We start from the raw sequence: 15,700 nt of genomic DNA, 5'->3' as shown, positions 1-15,700 counted from the left end.
GCACAATTGTGTGTACTGGGCTGAAGATAATCCTCACATTATAGTTGAAAAGGCTGTGAATTTGCCTGGACTCACTGGGCCTTTCCGCTTTGAAAGTACTGTTACTGGAGAAACGTACCTAACAATGCTTGCTGTCTCCCTGCCATTCGTGCATTATACGGTAATGATGAGTTTTATTTCCAACAAGCTGGCGCACCGCCGCACAATCATAGGGACGTACGAGCATACCTGGATCACAATGTGCCAGGCCAGCGGATAGGACGCAGGGGACCAATCGAGTTTCCTGCACGCTCTCCAGACCTCACGCCGCTGTATTTCTTCTTATAGGGCACAGTAAAAGATGAGGCGTACAAACGTAAACCACGTAACCTGGACACACTTTGGAATGAGATTCAGGCGGTGTGCGCAGAAATCTCATTGGACACTTTGGTACGATGTACAGACTCAGTGGTGACTCGTACTCAGAAATGTATTGATGTTGAAGGCCACCAGTTTGAACATTAATCACATTTGCAAAGTACATTTATTTTTCCAAGTGGACTTTAAGCTTTCCATTTCCAGAAATTTAACATTGTAGAATGGGAAATAGATTTTCTATGACGCTTCAAAGTGTGTATACGTTTTTTTTTACGAACCCTGTATAAAATTTTTAAAAAAATTAAAAAACACGGGTGGTAGGCGACTTTAAAATATGTGCACAATGCCCATCGACATTCCCAATCCATTCTCTCAGTAGAAGAACTAAGTAACTGATAGACTATAGAGCTGTTACGAAAGACAATACGGGTAAATGCAAAGAATATGAATGAAGCAGCGTTGTGTTACTTAGGTGTGTTAGGCAATTACACTAAGGAACCTTAACATTGATCCATATTAAAGTTCAAAGTTTATTTAGAATTCCTATTACATGCAAAGAATGCAATATTTCATTATGCTTGCTTTTCTTCATATTTAATCCTTCAATGTGCGGTTTTACTGCGTAAAGATTTTTTTGCGTACGAGCTTAAGACTCTTTTGATATCTCAGGAAGACTAATGGAATACTAATAAGTGCAATTATTTTTTTTTACTACAAGCCTAAATTTGCAATTTTGATGAACAGATCAGTATATTTGAGTGCAACAGTGTACTAATTCTGCTACATAATGTATTGTAAGAAAATATTAATTTTATGATTGAAAATTTACGTACGCGCCAGGGTAGCCGAGCGCGCTAACGCGCTGCTTCCTGGACTTGGGTAGGCGCACCGGCCCCGGATCGAATCCGCCCGGCGGATTAACGACGAGGGCCGGTGTGCTAGCCAGCCTGGATGTGGTTTTTAGGCGGTTTTCAACATCCCGCTATGTGAATACTGGGCTGGTCCCCACGTTCAGCCTCAGTTACACTCGTCGCAGGCTTCTGAAACGCGTTCGCACTATTTCACGATTTACACTAGACGCAGACAGCTGGGGTACACTGATTCCGTCCTGGGGGTACGGGGTGGCGGCAGGAAAGGCATCTGTCCACCCCTAACACTAACCTTGCCAATTCCGTTCTAACCATGCCGGCCCTGCGATCGCTGCCGGACTATGGGGTAAGCGAAAGAAAAGAAAGAAATGATTGAAAATTTACGTCTTAATTTTGTGTACCGAATTTTTAAGTCCTTGCTCCACAAATCTTTTAAACCACCAGCCCTTTAGTCATGATTTTCTGCAATCTGGATCTGCAATACTACAATGTGTCAAGTTGGCCAACTGCCAATGGGTGTTGCGGGTAGCAGAGTTAGCAAGCCTGGCCCCCACAAAAGCAGCCGTGCGGGGAAAAACGAGTCACGCAAAGTAGGAATCTGAAGCTCTGTTACATGCTTCCACAGAAGCAAAAGCCACGCTCGGAGGTAAAAACTGCTTCAGTGTTTTTCCTAATCAAAACTGGCACCGTCTCATGTACTGCCACGTTCACTAAAGATGTGTAAGTAGGCTGTTTATGTTTTCTTTATGTAAGTAGGCTGTTTAGGTTCTTATATTGGTAACGCCGCCGCCACGTAGCGCTCTCTGTATGAAACACTGGCTGTGCTGTGTGCAGTCTGTGGCTAGTTTGCATTGTTGTCTGCCATTGTAGTGTTGGGCAGCGGCAGCTGGATGTGAACAGCGCGTAGCGTTGCGCAGTTGGAGGTGAGCCGCCAGCAGTGGTGGATGTGGGGAGAGAGATGGCGGAAGTTTTGAAATTGAACTGCTATATATATTATGATTATTAAGGTAAATACAGTGTTTGTTCTCTATTAAAATCTTTCATTTGCTAACTATCCCTATCAGTAGTTAGTGAGTTCCGTAGTTTGAATCTTTTATTTATCTGGCAATAATGGCGCTCGCTGTATTGCAGTAGTTCGAGTAATGAAGATTTTTGTGAGGTAAGTTATTTGTGAAAGGTATAGTTTAATGTTACTCAGGGCCATTCTTTTTCAGGGATTTTTGAAAGTCAGATTGCGTTGCGCTAAATAATATTGTGTGTCAGTTTAAGCACAGTCGTGTATAATTTTTCTAAGGGGACGTTTCAGATGCTAACACTCATTACAGGGAAAGGAAATAGTTTGAAGCATAATGAAGTACAACATTGTAAAATAGCAGACAACAAACGCTGCCTCCCATGCTACTGTCAGAGGGGTGGCATTGGCTGCAGATAAAAACAAGTGACTGCCAGCCGACGCCTTCCGACTTGTACCGAATCGAGCCCGGGGAGCTGAACGGCCCACTTAAACAGTTAACTCCCTGTAGCGATGACTCACCTCCTTGGGCGGCCCTGAACTGCTGGTCGTAGAGCCTGTAGGCCATGGCATGCGCACGCAGAATGCAGTGGGCCGCCGTGTAGTCGCCGAAGCCGTGGGCGCCGATGGCGGGTGCGTTGGTGTCCGTGGAGCTGTAGCCGAATGCGATCGTCGTCGGCTCGTTGAACGTCACCCACCACTTCACCTGCCACACAGAGAAGCGGGAACTCAGCCGCCTGACAAAAGTATTACAGGTGTCTCTATCTACACATGCGTACTCCGCAAGCCACCAAGCGGTAAATGGCAGACGCTATCTTGTACCTCTACTACTCATTCTCTTTCCTATTCCACTCGCAAATGCTAAGTTAGAGAAAGACGAATACCTATACACCTTAGTACAAGTCGTGATTTCTCCTTTTAGATTCACGGTCTTTACGCGAGATGTACATTGGTGGCAGCAGAATCGTTCTGCAGTTAGTCTCAAGTGCCAGATCTCTAAAATTTCCCAACAATGTTTCACAAAAAGAACATATTCTTCCCTCCAGCGACTTCCATTTAAATTCATTTCCATAATACTCGTTGGTTGATCAAATCATCAGCTAAAATGTCTAGCAGCACTTCTCTCAATTACTTCGATGTATTTCGTTAATCCATCCCGATGGTCATCCCAAATGCTAGAGCAATACTCAAGAAAGTATTGTTTAAAGGTAGTATTCATAGGGAAATGTTCGAAGAAGTGGTAGTTCTCGTAAATCTTCACATATTAAGTAACTAAAGTAAATGTGGTCATAACCAAGATAATTTGGAGCTGGTGGCCATCACCTTACCATCTCTATTTGTGAATATCAGTAGTTGAAATCTGATCGGTTGAGAGAACGGACAATTTAATGTATTTCTATGTGTGTTATAGTTTCAATGGTCATCTCTTTGCGTCATGGTACTGAGTACATGTTCGTGCCAAAGGTGTAAGTGAGCCTTAAGCGCATGAAATTCGAAGTTTGGGAGTTTTTATCGATATTTGGTGATTGCTGTGAATAACAGAAATTCAGATAGGAGTTTTTTATTGGGCCATTTTTGGAATTTTGTGGTTTTCTTTTGTAATTTGGTGGTGAACAAATTCGCGCCAATTGTGTAAGCGAAGTTTAATCTTGAGAAATTCGCGGTGTTACGTTGGTTTATCATTCTTGAATACTTGCTGTAGGCTTAAACTACTTTTCCTGGAAATTTTAGTGTCATTTTGTTTATGCTTTATTTGTGACCATGTGTTTCGCGATATTTTTTGGAAACAGCTCCTAGAGATTAGTTAGACAATTACCAAGGGAAGAACAAGCTCAGTTAGCGTGGCTTTATTGATTTATAATGAATATTTTAGTTGTTTTCTTTGTGACTGGTGTTCGAGCCACATGGCCTCCCACGTGTGTGGGAGGCCATGTACATCCCTGAGAGGGCTTAGAATATGATAGATTGATTCAACTAATTTTAGAACTGCTGTAATAGCGGTGCCCTCATCAAAGAACAGCAGGACGACCTCAAAAGAGCTACACGGGCTGTTGTCAAGAGAATTCGGAAGTGCACTTAGAAGGAAGTAGAATTTATGAAAATTATATTTTAACTTAGTCATTTGCCTTTGCTTAGTACCCTCCGTGTGTTGGATTCTAACAGATGCATCTGTGTACCAACTAAAAGTGGACCCATGTGTTGTGCGGAATGTTTCATTCGATTTAGTCTATGCTTCCTAAAAGACCATGTATAGATGAATGTCACTAAGATTAAGGATACAGACACTGTATACTAGTTAGGTAACAACACCAGGGTAATTCAGGATTATTCGTAAGTAACCCTGGGATTACAAAAGTGTGAAAACTGCAAACTCTATTGAAAAGTGATGCATATCAGTGGATAGAGCATCTTTCCAAGCTTCGATTCGTAAATCGTCCCATGGCGTATCTGCACTAGGGGCCAGTATTTAAGAAGATGTCGACATGTAATCCAGTCCATATTGCCTCAGTAAATTTGTTCGCGCCTGCAGACAGGCAATTCAATGAACAGATTTTCACCGTGAGCTGCTGTCCCGCCTTCCAGAGCAAATCATGCAAAAGACCTGAATAACTTTTGCTGCGTCTCAAATTGTGCCGATATTGAGGAACCGTAAGCTGAGTTAAAAACTTGGAGACGTGCTCTATCCACTGTTACGTCTCATTTTTCTGTATGTCATATTATTTTCCCTCAGTCGTCCTCTGAAACCCCGTAAGTACTTATGAGTAACCCAATATGATCTCCCGAACCACAGACATCAACTCATTCAAATATTGCCACAGGCAAACAGTTACGGCTGTAGTTAATGTTGGCTACAGTAGTTTTTGTCGAGGCCACTGTTATTTGCTGGAAACCAAAATCTTAAATCCACGTCTAAATTACTTTAACTCACCCTGTCTCCAAACGCCTGGAAGAGGAAGCGAGCGTACTCCCGGAAGTACTGTGCCACCACGGGGTTCGTCCAGCCGCCCAGGAGCTGCAGCGGCTGCGGCAGGTCGTAGTGGTACATGGTCACCTGCGAGAGGAGAGGACGACGCGGCGTTCAGAACGGCCATAACGTTCTAGATTACATCTTTCGTGAAACTGTACAGTACCCAATTCACAGAAGTATTTTCATCGGCTCTACATTTTATTGGACAGTGCAAATATCTCTGTTTATGTACGAGTGAGATATTTTATTGATGCTATGAAACTAATTATTTCTTAAAAAACTATCGATTTTTTATTTATTTTTTAATATAGGCTTGGAACAATCACACGCTGACGAGCATAAACAGTCATAAATAGCTCCAGCTAGTACACGACAGTCTAGAACAGAACGTTGTCGGTGAGACGTACCATCTACCAACACGGGGTCCAACCATGAAATTCTTTATACATTACGCAACAGAGAATTCATTCCCGAAATTTGAATTTATGGATAAGTTAGAGTATTCGAGGAATATGAGCAGAGGCAGTCATGAATGCAGCTGCGGCAGTGAAAGGAAATTTGATTCGTAGTTGTTTGCAGAGCTACATCATAGATAAAACCATACCTTACAGTCAGTCATAAAAACTGTAACATTCATAATTGTAAAACTGTGTATAACTTCACTTACCATAGGCTGAATGCCATTTGCAATCAACAGATCGATAAGGTTGTTGTAGTAATCCACTCCGGCTTGATTAATTTGGCTGACATCACCCACGGGAAGAACTCTAGCCCAAGAGATGGAGAATCTATATATGTCCACCTGAAACACGTAGCGAAGTCAATATTCAGTGATAACTAGACTAATCGTTGGACAGCCAGCGTCCTTCCTTCTCCATAAAAGAGTTTCCTTTTAGTAATAAGGAACTACGAAGTTTCCCTGCGTGAGGAATAGTATGTTATACGAAAGTGGTCTGCTATCTTGGTACTGTGTGGTGGTAAATCAGAGCGACGTTGCGCAGCGGCTAAGGCCTTGGACTCGTCCGGCCATCCTCATTTAGGCGTCCTGTAGTTTCCTTAAATCGCTCAAGGGAAATGCCAAGATGGGGCCTTTAGATCCAATCCAAATTTGTCTTCCGTCTCCACGCCGACGGGACGCTAAACCCTTACCTTCTTTCTTTGGTGTTGAAAGACTGAGACTCGCTGCACAGCAGGTCTTAGGAACTATGGTTGGTGTATTGTGCAATGAAGCTCTATAAAACTTTGTGTGTACAAAAACACATGACTACGAGTCCCCAGGCGTATTTTATCTGTTTTTTCGCCAAATTTTCTTGATTTTGTTTTTGCTGTGTGTATCTGGAGTAAGCCTAAACAAATATTGTTCATCAGATGTTACACACGACGTCTACTGTCGATGGTCACACCAGAAACAAAAAAAAATTTAAGCGGAATTTTCCGTGGCCATTCGATGCATTGGCCCAAAATTAGTTTGGTGTGATATTCGATTTTTCGAAGTGCATTTTCATGTACAGTAAAAAACGAAGAATAACCAGTTAACCGCACCTGTTAACCGCACTGATATGTTGCTTTTTGAATAATTAATATAATATGCCCCAATCGTTTAATTAAGGCTACGATACATTAAGAATTAGATTAGGAAATGAGACACTTAAAGTAGTAAAGGAGTTTTGCTATTTGGGGAGCAAAGTAACTAATGATGGTCGAAGTGGAGAGGATATAAAATATAGACTGGCAATGGCAAGGAAAGCGTTTCTGAAAAAGAGAAATTTGTTAACATCGAGTATAGATTTAAATGTCAGGAAGTCGTTTCTGAAAGTATTTGTATGTAGTGTAGCCATGTATCGAAGTTAAACATGGACGATAAATAGTTTGCACAAGAAGAGAATAGAAGCTTTCGAAATGTGGTGCTACAGAAGAATGCTGAAGATTAGACGGGTAGATCACATAACTAATGAGGAGGTATTGAATAGAATTGGGGAGAAGAGGAGTTTGTGGCACAACTTGACAAGAAGAAGGGATCGGTTGGTAGGACATGTTCTGAGGCATCAAGGGATCACCAATTTAGTATTGGAGGGCAGCGTGGAGGGTAAAAATCGTAGAGGGAGACCAAGAGATGAATACACTAAGCAGATTCAGAAGGATGTAGGTTGCAGTAGGTACGGGGAGATGAAGAAGCTTGCACAGGATAGAGTAGCATGGAGAGCTGCATCAAACCAGTCTCAGGACTGAAGACCATAACAACAACAACAACAACACATTAACAAACATTAAGAATATATATTCTATGTGTAAATAAACTTGTAAAGTAAGGAGTAAAGTTCACGATTTAATATAAGGAATGTTTTTTTTTCTTTCTTTTTTTTTTTTTTTTTTTTTTTTTTTTGCTGTTCCGATAAAAACTGTTCCAGAGAAATGTTTATGTATCGAAACTGTAAAGCAGTTACCGTAATTTGTTTTTGGATCATATGAAAGTAGGAGCTTTGAGCTCTCTCTCCCTCTCGTTTGTTTTCGATGGCTGTTTCACAAAACGTGTCACTCCCGTATCTCTAAATTTTGGCTAAATAATTAGGCTTATTTAATTACTATAGCTCTGTTTCAGTTAAGAACCCTCTGTCTTCTTCCATTAATGCCAGTTTATTACGTAACATTTTAGAACTTCTTCAGACTGCAGCGAAAGAGAATTGCCAACGAATTGTTTGGTGGCCACAGCTGAACGCTACTAGAGTCCAATCGGCTTTTACTTTATCAAACTGTTCTTTCAGTGTCCCTGAGGCCTCCTTTACCAAAAAATGGCTCTGAGCACTATGGGACTTAACATCTGAGGTCATCAGTCCCCTAGAACTTAGAACTATTTAAACCTAACTAACCTAAGGACATCACACACATCCACGCCAGAGGCAGGATTCGAATCTGCGACCGTAGCAGTCTCGTGCTTCCAGACTGAGGCGCCTAGAACTGCTTGGCCACCGCGGCCGGCCCTCCTTTACCGTTCTTTTCTATCAGTACCAGGGCAAGGTAATTACACAAACTGCCGGCCGCGGTGGTCTAGCGGTTCTGGCGCTGCAGTCCGAAACCGCGGGACTGCTACGGTCGCAGGTTCGAATCCTGCCTCGGGCATGGGTGTGCGTGATGTCCTTAGGTTAGTTAGGTTTAAGTAGTTCTAAGTTCTAGGGGACTTATGACCTAAGATGTTGAGTCCCATAATGCTCAGAGCCATTTTTGAATTACACAAACTGCGTAATTTTTAGATCGGTCACTGGCCTCTGAACAACGCCGTCGGCAACGTTCTCATCGATCTGATGGGAACCTGGTGCAGGTTGGTGGGATATAATTTCATCATCAACAAGTAAAAATTTTCTATGCACCATTTTAGCATTTCGGAAACATTGCCACCAGCAAAAGTAATAAATATAGTATTACATTTTTTTTAGATATCAGTAATATTATAGCACTGTGGCTGCAGGGTAACTAGAACGTGTACTCTCTTCTGACAATGTGGCACTTCTGTTGTAGAAAGGTCTTAGCGTGGCCTGAAATGTGTAACTCACTTTTTAAAGTCCTCTCGTATATACAGGTTCAACATTAATAAAACCGAAAACTGCACAGATAGATATTGACTGGAAATGGAGGAAAACGTCCTATGAACATGTGTCTGGAAATGCATCGTTGCCACGATGGATAGTGCTTACGAATGAAAGTTCCTCTGACTATGTACCGTGTGTTCCTTATGTGTTGCACCAGTATGATTGGCACAGCCCACTGTAAGCGCAGAGTAGTCCGGTATCCATGTCGGGAACAAACTGAGACGGTGCTCGTGTATGGCCAAGAAGATGGAAACAGTCGAGAGGCAGCAGGGCTACACAAAAACAAGCACCTTCATAAACACCAACCATATCCCACAACATTTAAAGCCCTGTTTGGGCGTTTGTGTGATAATGGGTCGTTTCAGAGAGACAAATGTGCATGGACCCCTAGTAAAAGTTCTAGCTGAGTGGTCCGCCAACATGGTGTAAGCCAAAGTACGATGATATGTATCCTGAATGACAACCGCTATCATCCCTGTCACCTGCAATGAGTGCAAGCATTACCAGCAGCAGATTTCCCTCTATGGGAGCGATTTTGTCGATAAAAAAAAAAATGGCTCTGAGCACTATGGGACTCAACTGCTGTGGTTATAAGTCCCCTAGAACTTAGAACTACTTAAACCTAACTAACCTAAGGACAGCACACAACACCCAGCCATCACGAGGCAGAGAAAATCCCTGACCCCGCCGGGAATCGAACCCGGGAACCCGAGCGTGGGAAGCGAGAACGCTACCGCACGACCACGAGATGCGGGCTTTTGTCGATAGTTTTTGCACCAGACAATCATAATTATAGGATTTCGGTCATCATTCGGCTTCACCGACGAAGCAACCTTTACCAGAACTAGCATTATCAATCTGCATAGCCGGCATCTGTGGCCTACAGACAATCATCTAGGAATGGCTAAGGCGTCTCATCAGCAACGGTTCAGCACCAATGTGTGGGCACGGATTCTTGGCGACCACATGCTTGGACGGGTAATTATTCCACAACGCCTCGATGGTGGAACGAACTTGGACTTAGTGCGGAATACTCTGTCTGGGCTGGAAATATCAAAGGTTATGTTGTTTCTGCATGACGAAGCACCGTTCCACTTTCAAATTACCACAGTTTATCATTGCAGTTCGCTGACACAATTTGTTGTCCCTGCACGCACACCGTCCATTTCCGGACACTTGTCCATAGAACCTTTCTGGATCAGTCCCTGCAGTTTGTCGGTATTATTTATGTTCACCCGGTATACAGGGTGAGTCAAGTAAGACTAACACCTGTTGTATTTTGTGAAAAGTTTGAGATACTGAAACGACGTTTTCAGCAAATGGAAGTACACTAAGCGGCACGTACTTTGGGCGTGTGATAGAGTTTTAACACTTGTATCGATCGAGATACTGAAGGAAGTATGGCTTTTTTAATGGAATATTTTTAATGGCATCTGAAGGCGAGTGAAAAGGCGAGCGCAGTTATGTAATGCTTGTTAATTTTGAGACTGTAACAATCCGAGAAATATTCTAAAACTGACAGGAGGGTCTGCCGGAATCGTCTATTGCCTTGTAAACAGGCTCGTGCCAGGCTACGCCTTTGTACCAAGCCCTTGATTGTTTGCATGTCTGAAGTGCAGAACTAGCAGGAACTGTATCGTCTATGGGCAGCTCATTGCTGCTCAATCTTCTTTGCATGGAGACATGTACAGCAATGAGAGGTTAAACGTGGTAGTTTTATACGTCAAATGTCAAACAAACGCTGTCGAAACGCTGTGGCGCTAGAGGAATGTCCATCCTAATCGTCGCTGCTTGTCGGGCCAGCTTGAGCGTTTAACACGGGACAAGGACGAAGAATGCAAAAGCGCGCCTCAAGAAGCTGTTCTGATTACGACGTTTGTGAATCTCCATGAGATCAACAGGCATCTACACACATTACACCCTTGTCATCCGCCAATACACCAGGTACTCCGAGGACGTGATTCCGAACAACGTGTGTTATTTGCTGATGAAGCAGTGCTTACGAACCATGGTAATGTAGATTTACGAAGCACGCATCATTGGGCAGCTGAAAAACCACGATAGCTTCGTCAGGTACAACGCATGTGGAGCATAAACTAATAGCGTGGCACTGTAGGAAATTCCATTGTGGGACCTCAATTAATCCCATGGTTGTTGAACAGAAAAACGTATGGACACTTTGTTGCGAACATTCCACATTTTTTTCTACAAGAATTGCCGCTGGTTAAGCGACAGTGTATTTGGTTTCTGCCACGTTCCCCGTGTTGCAACACAAGTGCTGAATAGAAGCTTCCAGACCACTGGACAGAAAGGAATGCTTCAGTACAATGGCAGATCAGATCCTCCAGTTTGACTCCTCTTGATTTTTTTCTGTGGTGATAACGGAAAGACGCAGTCTATCATGAAGCCCCAACTAAGCCAGGCGATGTGCACCGTCGCATCGTCACAGCATGCAACGCCCTATCATCTAGTGTACTTTCATCTGCCCATCTGTCTATCGAACAGCGATTTCAAATGTACCTTGCAGCTGATAGTAAACAACACCTGAAAAACTATGTTTCTTTAAGAAAAGTAGTTATTTTGTGGGTGACATTGTAAGTAGGCTGTTAAGGTTTTTTTTATTGGTAACGCCACACAGCACTCTGTATGAAAATCACTGGCTGTGCTGTGTGCAGTCTGTGGCTGGTTTGCATTGTTGTTTGCTATTGTAGTGTTGGGCAGCTGGATGTTAACAGCGCGTAGCGTTGCGCAGTTGGAGGTGAGCCGCCAGCAGTGGTGGATGTGGGGAGAGAGATCGCGGAGTTTTGAGAGCTGATTATCTGGACGTGTGTCCATAAGAGACAGTAAATTTGTAAGACCGGATGTCATGAACTGATATATATATATATATATATATATATATATATATATATATATATATACACTCCTGGAAATTGAAATAAGAACACCGTGAATTCATTGTCCCAGGAAGGGGAAACTTTATTGACACATTCCTGGGGTCAGATACATCACATGATCACACTGACAGAACCACAGGCACATAGACACAGGCAACAGAGCATGCACAATGTCGGCACTAGTACAGTGTATATCCACCTTTCGCAGCAATGCAGGCTGCTATTCTCCCATGGAGACGATCGTAGAGATGCTGGATGTAGTCCTGTGGAACGGCTTGCCATGCCATTTCCACCTGGCGCCTCAGTTGGACCAGCGTTCGTGCTGGACGTGCAGACCGCGTGAGACGACGCTTCATCCAGTCCCAAACATGCTCAATGGGGGACAGATCCGAAGATCTTGCTGGCCAGGGTAGTTGACTTACACCTTCTAGAGCACGTTGGGTGGCACGGGATACATGCGGACGTGCATTGTCCTGTTGGAACAGCAAGTTCCCTTGCCGGTCTAGGAATGGTAGAACGATAGGTTCGATGACGGTTTGGATGTACCGTGCATTATTCAGTGTCCCCTCGACGATCACCAGTGGTGTACGGCCAGTGTAGGAGATCGCTCCCCACACCATGATGCCGGGTGTTGGCCCTGTGTGCCTCGGTCGTATGCAGTCCTGATTGTGGCGCTCACCTGCACGGCGCCAAACACGCATACGACCATCATTGGCACCAAGGCAGAAGCGACTCTCATCGCTGAAGACGACACGTCTCCATTCGTCCCTCCATTCACGCCTGTCGCGACACCACTGGAGGCGGGCTGCACGATGTTGGGGCGTGAGCGGAAGACGGCCTAACGGTGTGCGGGACCGTAGCCCAGCTTCATGGAGACGGTTGCGAATGGTCCTCGCCGATACCCCAGGAGCAACAGTGTCCCTAATTTGCTGGGAAGTGGCGGTGCGGTCCCCTACGGCACTGCGTAGGATCCTACGGTCTTGGCGTGCATCCGTGCGTCGCTGCGGTCCGTTCCCAGGTCGATGGGCACGTGCACTTTCCGCCGACCACTGGCGACAACATCGATGTACTGTGGAGGCCTCACGCCCCACGTGTTGAGCAATTCGGCGGTACGTCCACCCGGCCTCCCGCATGCCCACTATACGCCCTCGCTCAAAGTCCGTCAACTGCACATACGGTTCACGTCCACGCTGTCGCGGCATGCTACCACTGTTAAAGACTGCGATGGAGCTCCGTATGCCACGGCAAACTGGCTGACACTGACGGCGGCGGTGCACAAATGCTGCGCAGCTAGCGCCATTCGACGGCCAACACCGCGGTTCCTGGTGTGTCCGCTGTGCCGTGCGTGTGATCATTGCCTGTACAGCCCTCTCGCAGTGTCCGGAGCAAGTATGGTGGGTCTGACACACCGGTGTCAATGTGTTCTTTTTTCCATTTCCAGGAGTGTATATTATGACTTTTGAACACTATTGAGGTAAATACATTGTTTGTTCTTTATCAAAATCTTTCATTTGCTAACTATGCCTATCAGTAGTTAGTAACTTCAGTAGTTAGAATCTTTTATTTAGCTGGCAGTATTGGCGCTCGCTGTATTGCAGTAGTTTGAGTAACGAAGATTTTTGTAAGTGATTTATGAAAAGTATAGGTTAATGTTAGTCAGGGCCATTCTTTTGTAGGGATTATTGAAAGTCAGATTGCGTTTCGCTAAAAATATTGTGTGTCAGTTTAAGCACAGTCATTTATAAATTTTTCTGAGGGTACGTTTCATCATGTCTTCAGTCAGTCTCAATAAAATGTTTGGTTTATTTGAAGTACATTTCGTCTAATTATAATTTCGAGTAGCGTCTATAGGCATTGTTATCCGACTGCAGGCGTTTATTTTAAGAAGCTTTCAGGCGTATCCAGGCAAAGAGACCTGAGGTGTTACTGTTTTATTATTATTATTATTATTACTATTAACCTAAGAAAGTTAATAAACTAGCTTATTTTTTCCTGGAATAAGGTTGAATATCAGAATGAAGTACGAACAACCGACTTTTCTTTTCCGGCTTTGCCTTCTAACTAAGCAACTATGACGATGGTTTAAATTGGAAACTGTCTGGCGAAACTGTAGTTGTTTCCACAAAAACCTGGAAATCTACACACATTTGAAATTGTTTTCCTAATACTCATCTGATGCGCCAGAAGCTAACATTTTCCATAGATTCATAAACAAAAGTCACAGCTGACCCTGTATCTATGTCGTATACGAAATGAGGTTTTTGTTAGTAGTGTAGTTCTACCCTGTTGCGTATAACGACAGAGCCTTACACGAGAACTATGCCTGGCAGTGTGTACAAAGCAACAGCCGACTCGAGCAGCATTGCATTCCAATTTTAGAGCATTTCTGGGATTCCTTAGCGAAGAGTTTCAACCTCAAAATTAATAAGACTTATGTCATTGTATTCATCTTTTCAAGCTCTTTCGGATGCTGTTAAATAAGGTATATCATTCCAGTTTAAGAAATCACACTTGCTTTAGTGTCTCGATTGATACAGTGGACAAGACTCTTTATCACACACCGAAGTGCGTGCCAAAACCTCATTTGCCGGCCGGTGTGGTCGTGCGGTTATAGGCGCTTCAGCCTGGAACCGCGTGGCCGCTACGGTCGCAGGTTCGAATCCTGCCTCGGGCATGGATGTGTGTGATGTCCTTAGGTTAGTTAGGTTTAATTAGTTCTAAGTTCTAGGCGACTGATGACCTCAGAAGTTGAGTCGCATAGTGCTCAGAGCCATTTGAACCAAAACCTCATTTCGATATCTGTGACCGTTTACATAAAACGGGCATTGCGTGACTCATTATTTATATATTCAGACGCCTGTATATGAATGCGTGTGTGTTGTCCTCGATGCAAAACGTAACGAGGGGTACACGAGACGTATAGGACCATGTTTCAATTTCATACATTCAAACTGAGCTGGATGAGTACGTTACGACTCTTTGATCATCACGTACCGAACCACTGCGTTGGTGATTTGTCTGTATCTACAGGGTGGCTAAAATGAAAGCGACCCGGAAAATATTTAATGCACCTTAAGACAAGAAACACAACATACATCATCTGCCACCGGGGCAAATGTTTTAAGTTGGTTTGCATTAGTGTACAGGAAGAAAGACAGAGTCGTACTCGTCTGTATTAGTCCGAATTTCTCTGATTTTAACGTTCTGGTCACTACACGGGACATATTTTGGAGAAATCAGCATACTTATTGACTTGTTTTGGACTAGTGTGAGTAAGCCTTTCAGCAATGTGAAACGCCCAGTGTCTCCGTCTAGGAAATTTTCTCAGTATCGGTATGACACTTTTTCACAGCCTTAAAACACCCATGAAGTATCGTGCGGCTCTTCTTTGAATCAAATCTGACTGTCGTCAGACCAATTTGGTTAAGGTTCCCAGGTCGGCGAACGTTACTCAGCGACCTCGTAAACGACTTCGTTAGTGCGTGTAATACGCTTCCTTAGGAGTCTTGTAATAAATCTGAAGCTGTCGTAATCGCCATGCCCACCACTAGACCGTTACATCATAAATCATTCGAAATGGGTAACCCTAAATGCTTATCAGATGTAACTGCCTTTGGGTGACAGACGATCCTTTCATCTGCGTTTATTAATGCTTAGAATCAGCTGCACCCGTAGATGATAATCTGCAAGTCCCTCGGTCCTTCACAACAGACTTCTAACGGTAGTACCGCCCAGTACCAAACTGCGTTCTTCGCTCACAGCTTCACGGAGCAACAAAAGTCATTTGGCACGTCGTTTAGAAAAGTATACCGTCAACAGAAGCGGCCTGTCACGCTGTCTTTCAGCACACGGTGTAGAACTTTCAGAATATCCCACACTATTTTAAATCGTAAGCTGATCAGGCGAGCAGCGCCCCGAGGGTGTAAATGGCTGGTCTTGCACTCATAGACGTCGCAAGATATATGAGGGTTTCAGCTCTTACATTCATGTTTGGCCTTTCTGCGTCTTGCTAT

At 43.8% G+C, this 15,700-nt stretch overlaps 1 protein-coding gene across 1 annotated transcript in view; it reads right to left on the bottom strand.

Annotated features, from left to right (window-relative positions):
- Window positions 1-15,700, bottom strand: part of LOC126094958 (myrosinase 1-like) — a 118,406-nt gene that overhangs the window by 60,340 nt on the left and 42,366 nt on the right. Inside the window, exons 3-5 of the mRNA XM_049909613.1 lie at window positions 5,874-6,008; window positions 5,168-5,290; window positions 2,761-2,944 (exon numbers count right to left, since the gene is read on the bottom strand). Coding sequence (XP_049765570.1) covers window positions 2,761-2,944; window positions 5,168-5,290; window positions 5,874-6,008 — 442 coding nt within the window. The remainder of the gene's footprint in view (window positions 1-2,760; window positions 2,945-5,167; window positions 5,291-5,873; window positions 6,009-15,700) is intronic.

The sequence above is a fragment of the Schistocerca cancellata genome, chromosome 8 (assembly GCF_023864275.1).
Source record: "Schistocerca cancellata isolate TAMUIC-IGC-003103 chromosome 8, iqSchCanc2.1, whole genome shotgun sequence".
Lineage (NCBI taxonomy): Eukaryota > Metazoa > Arthropoda > Insecta > Orthoptera > Acrididae > Schistocerca > Schistocerca cancellata.
The sequence above is the reverse complement of the archived record's forward strand: the minus strand, read 5'-3'. Positions and strand labels throughout refer to the sequence as shown.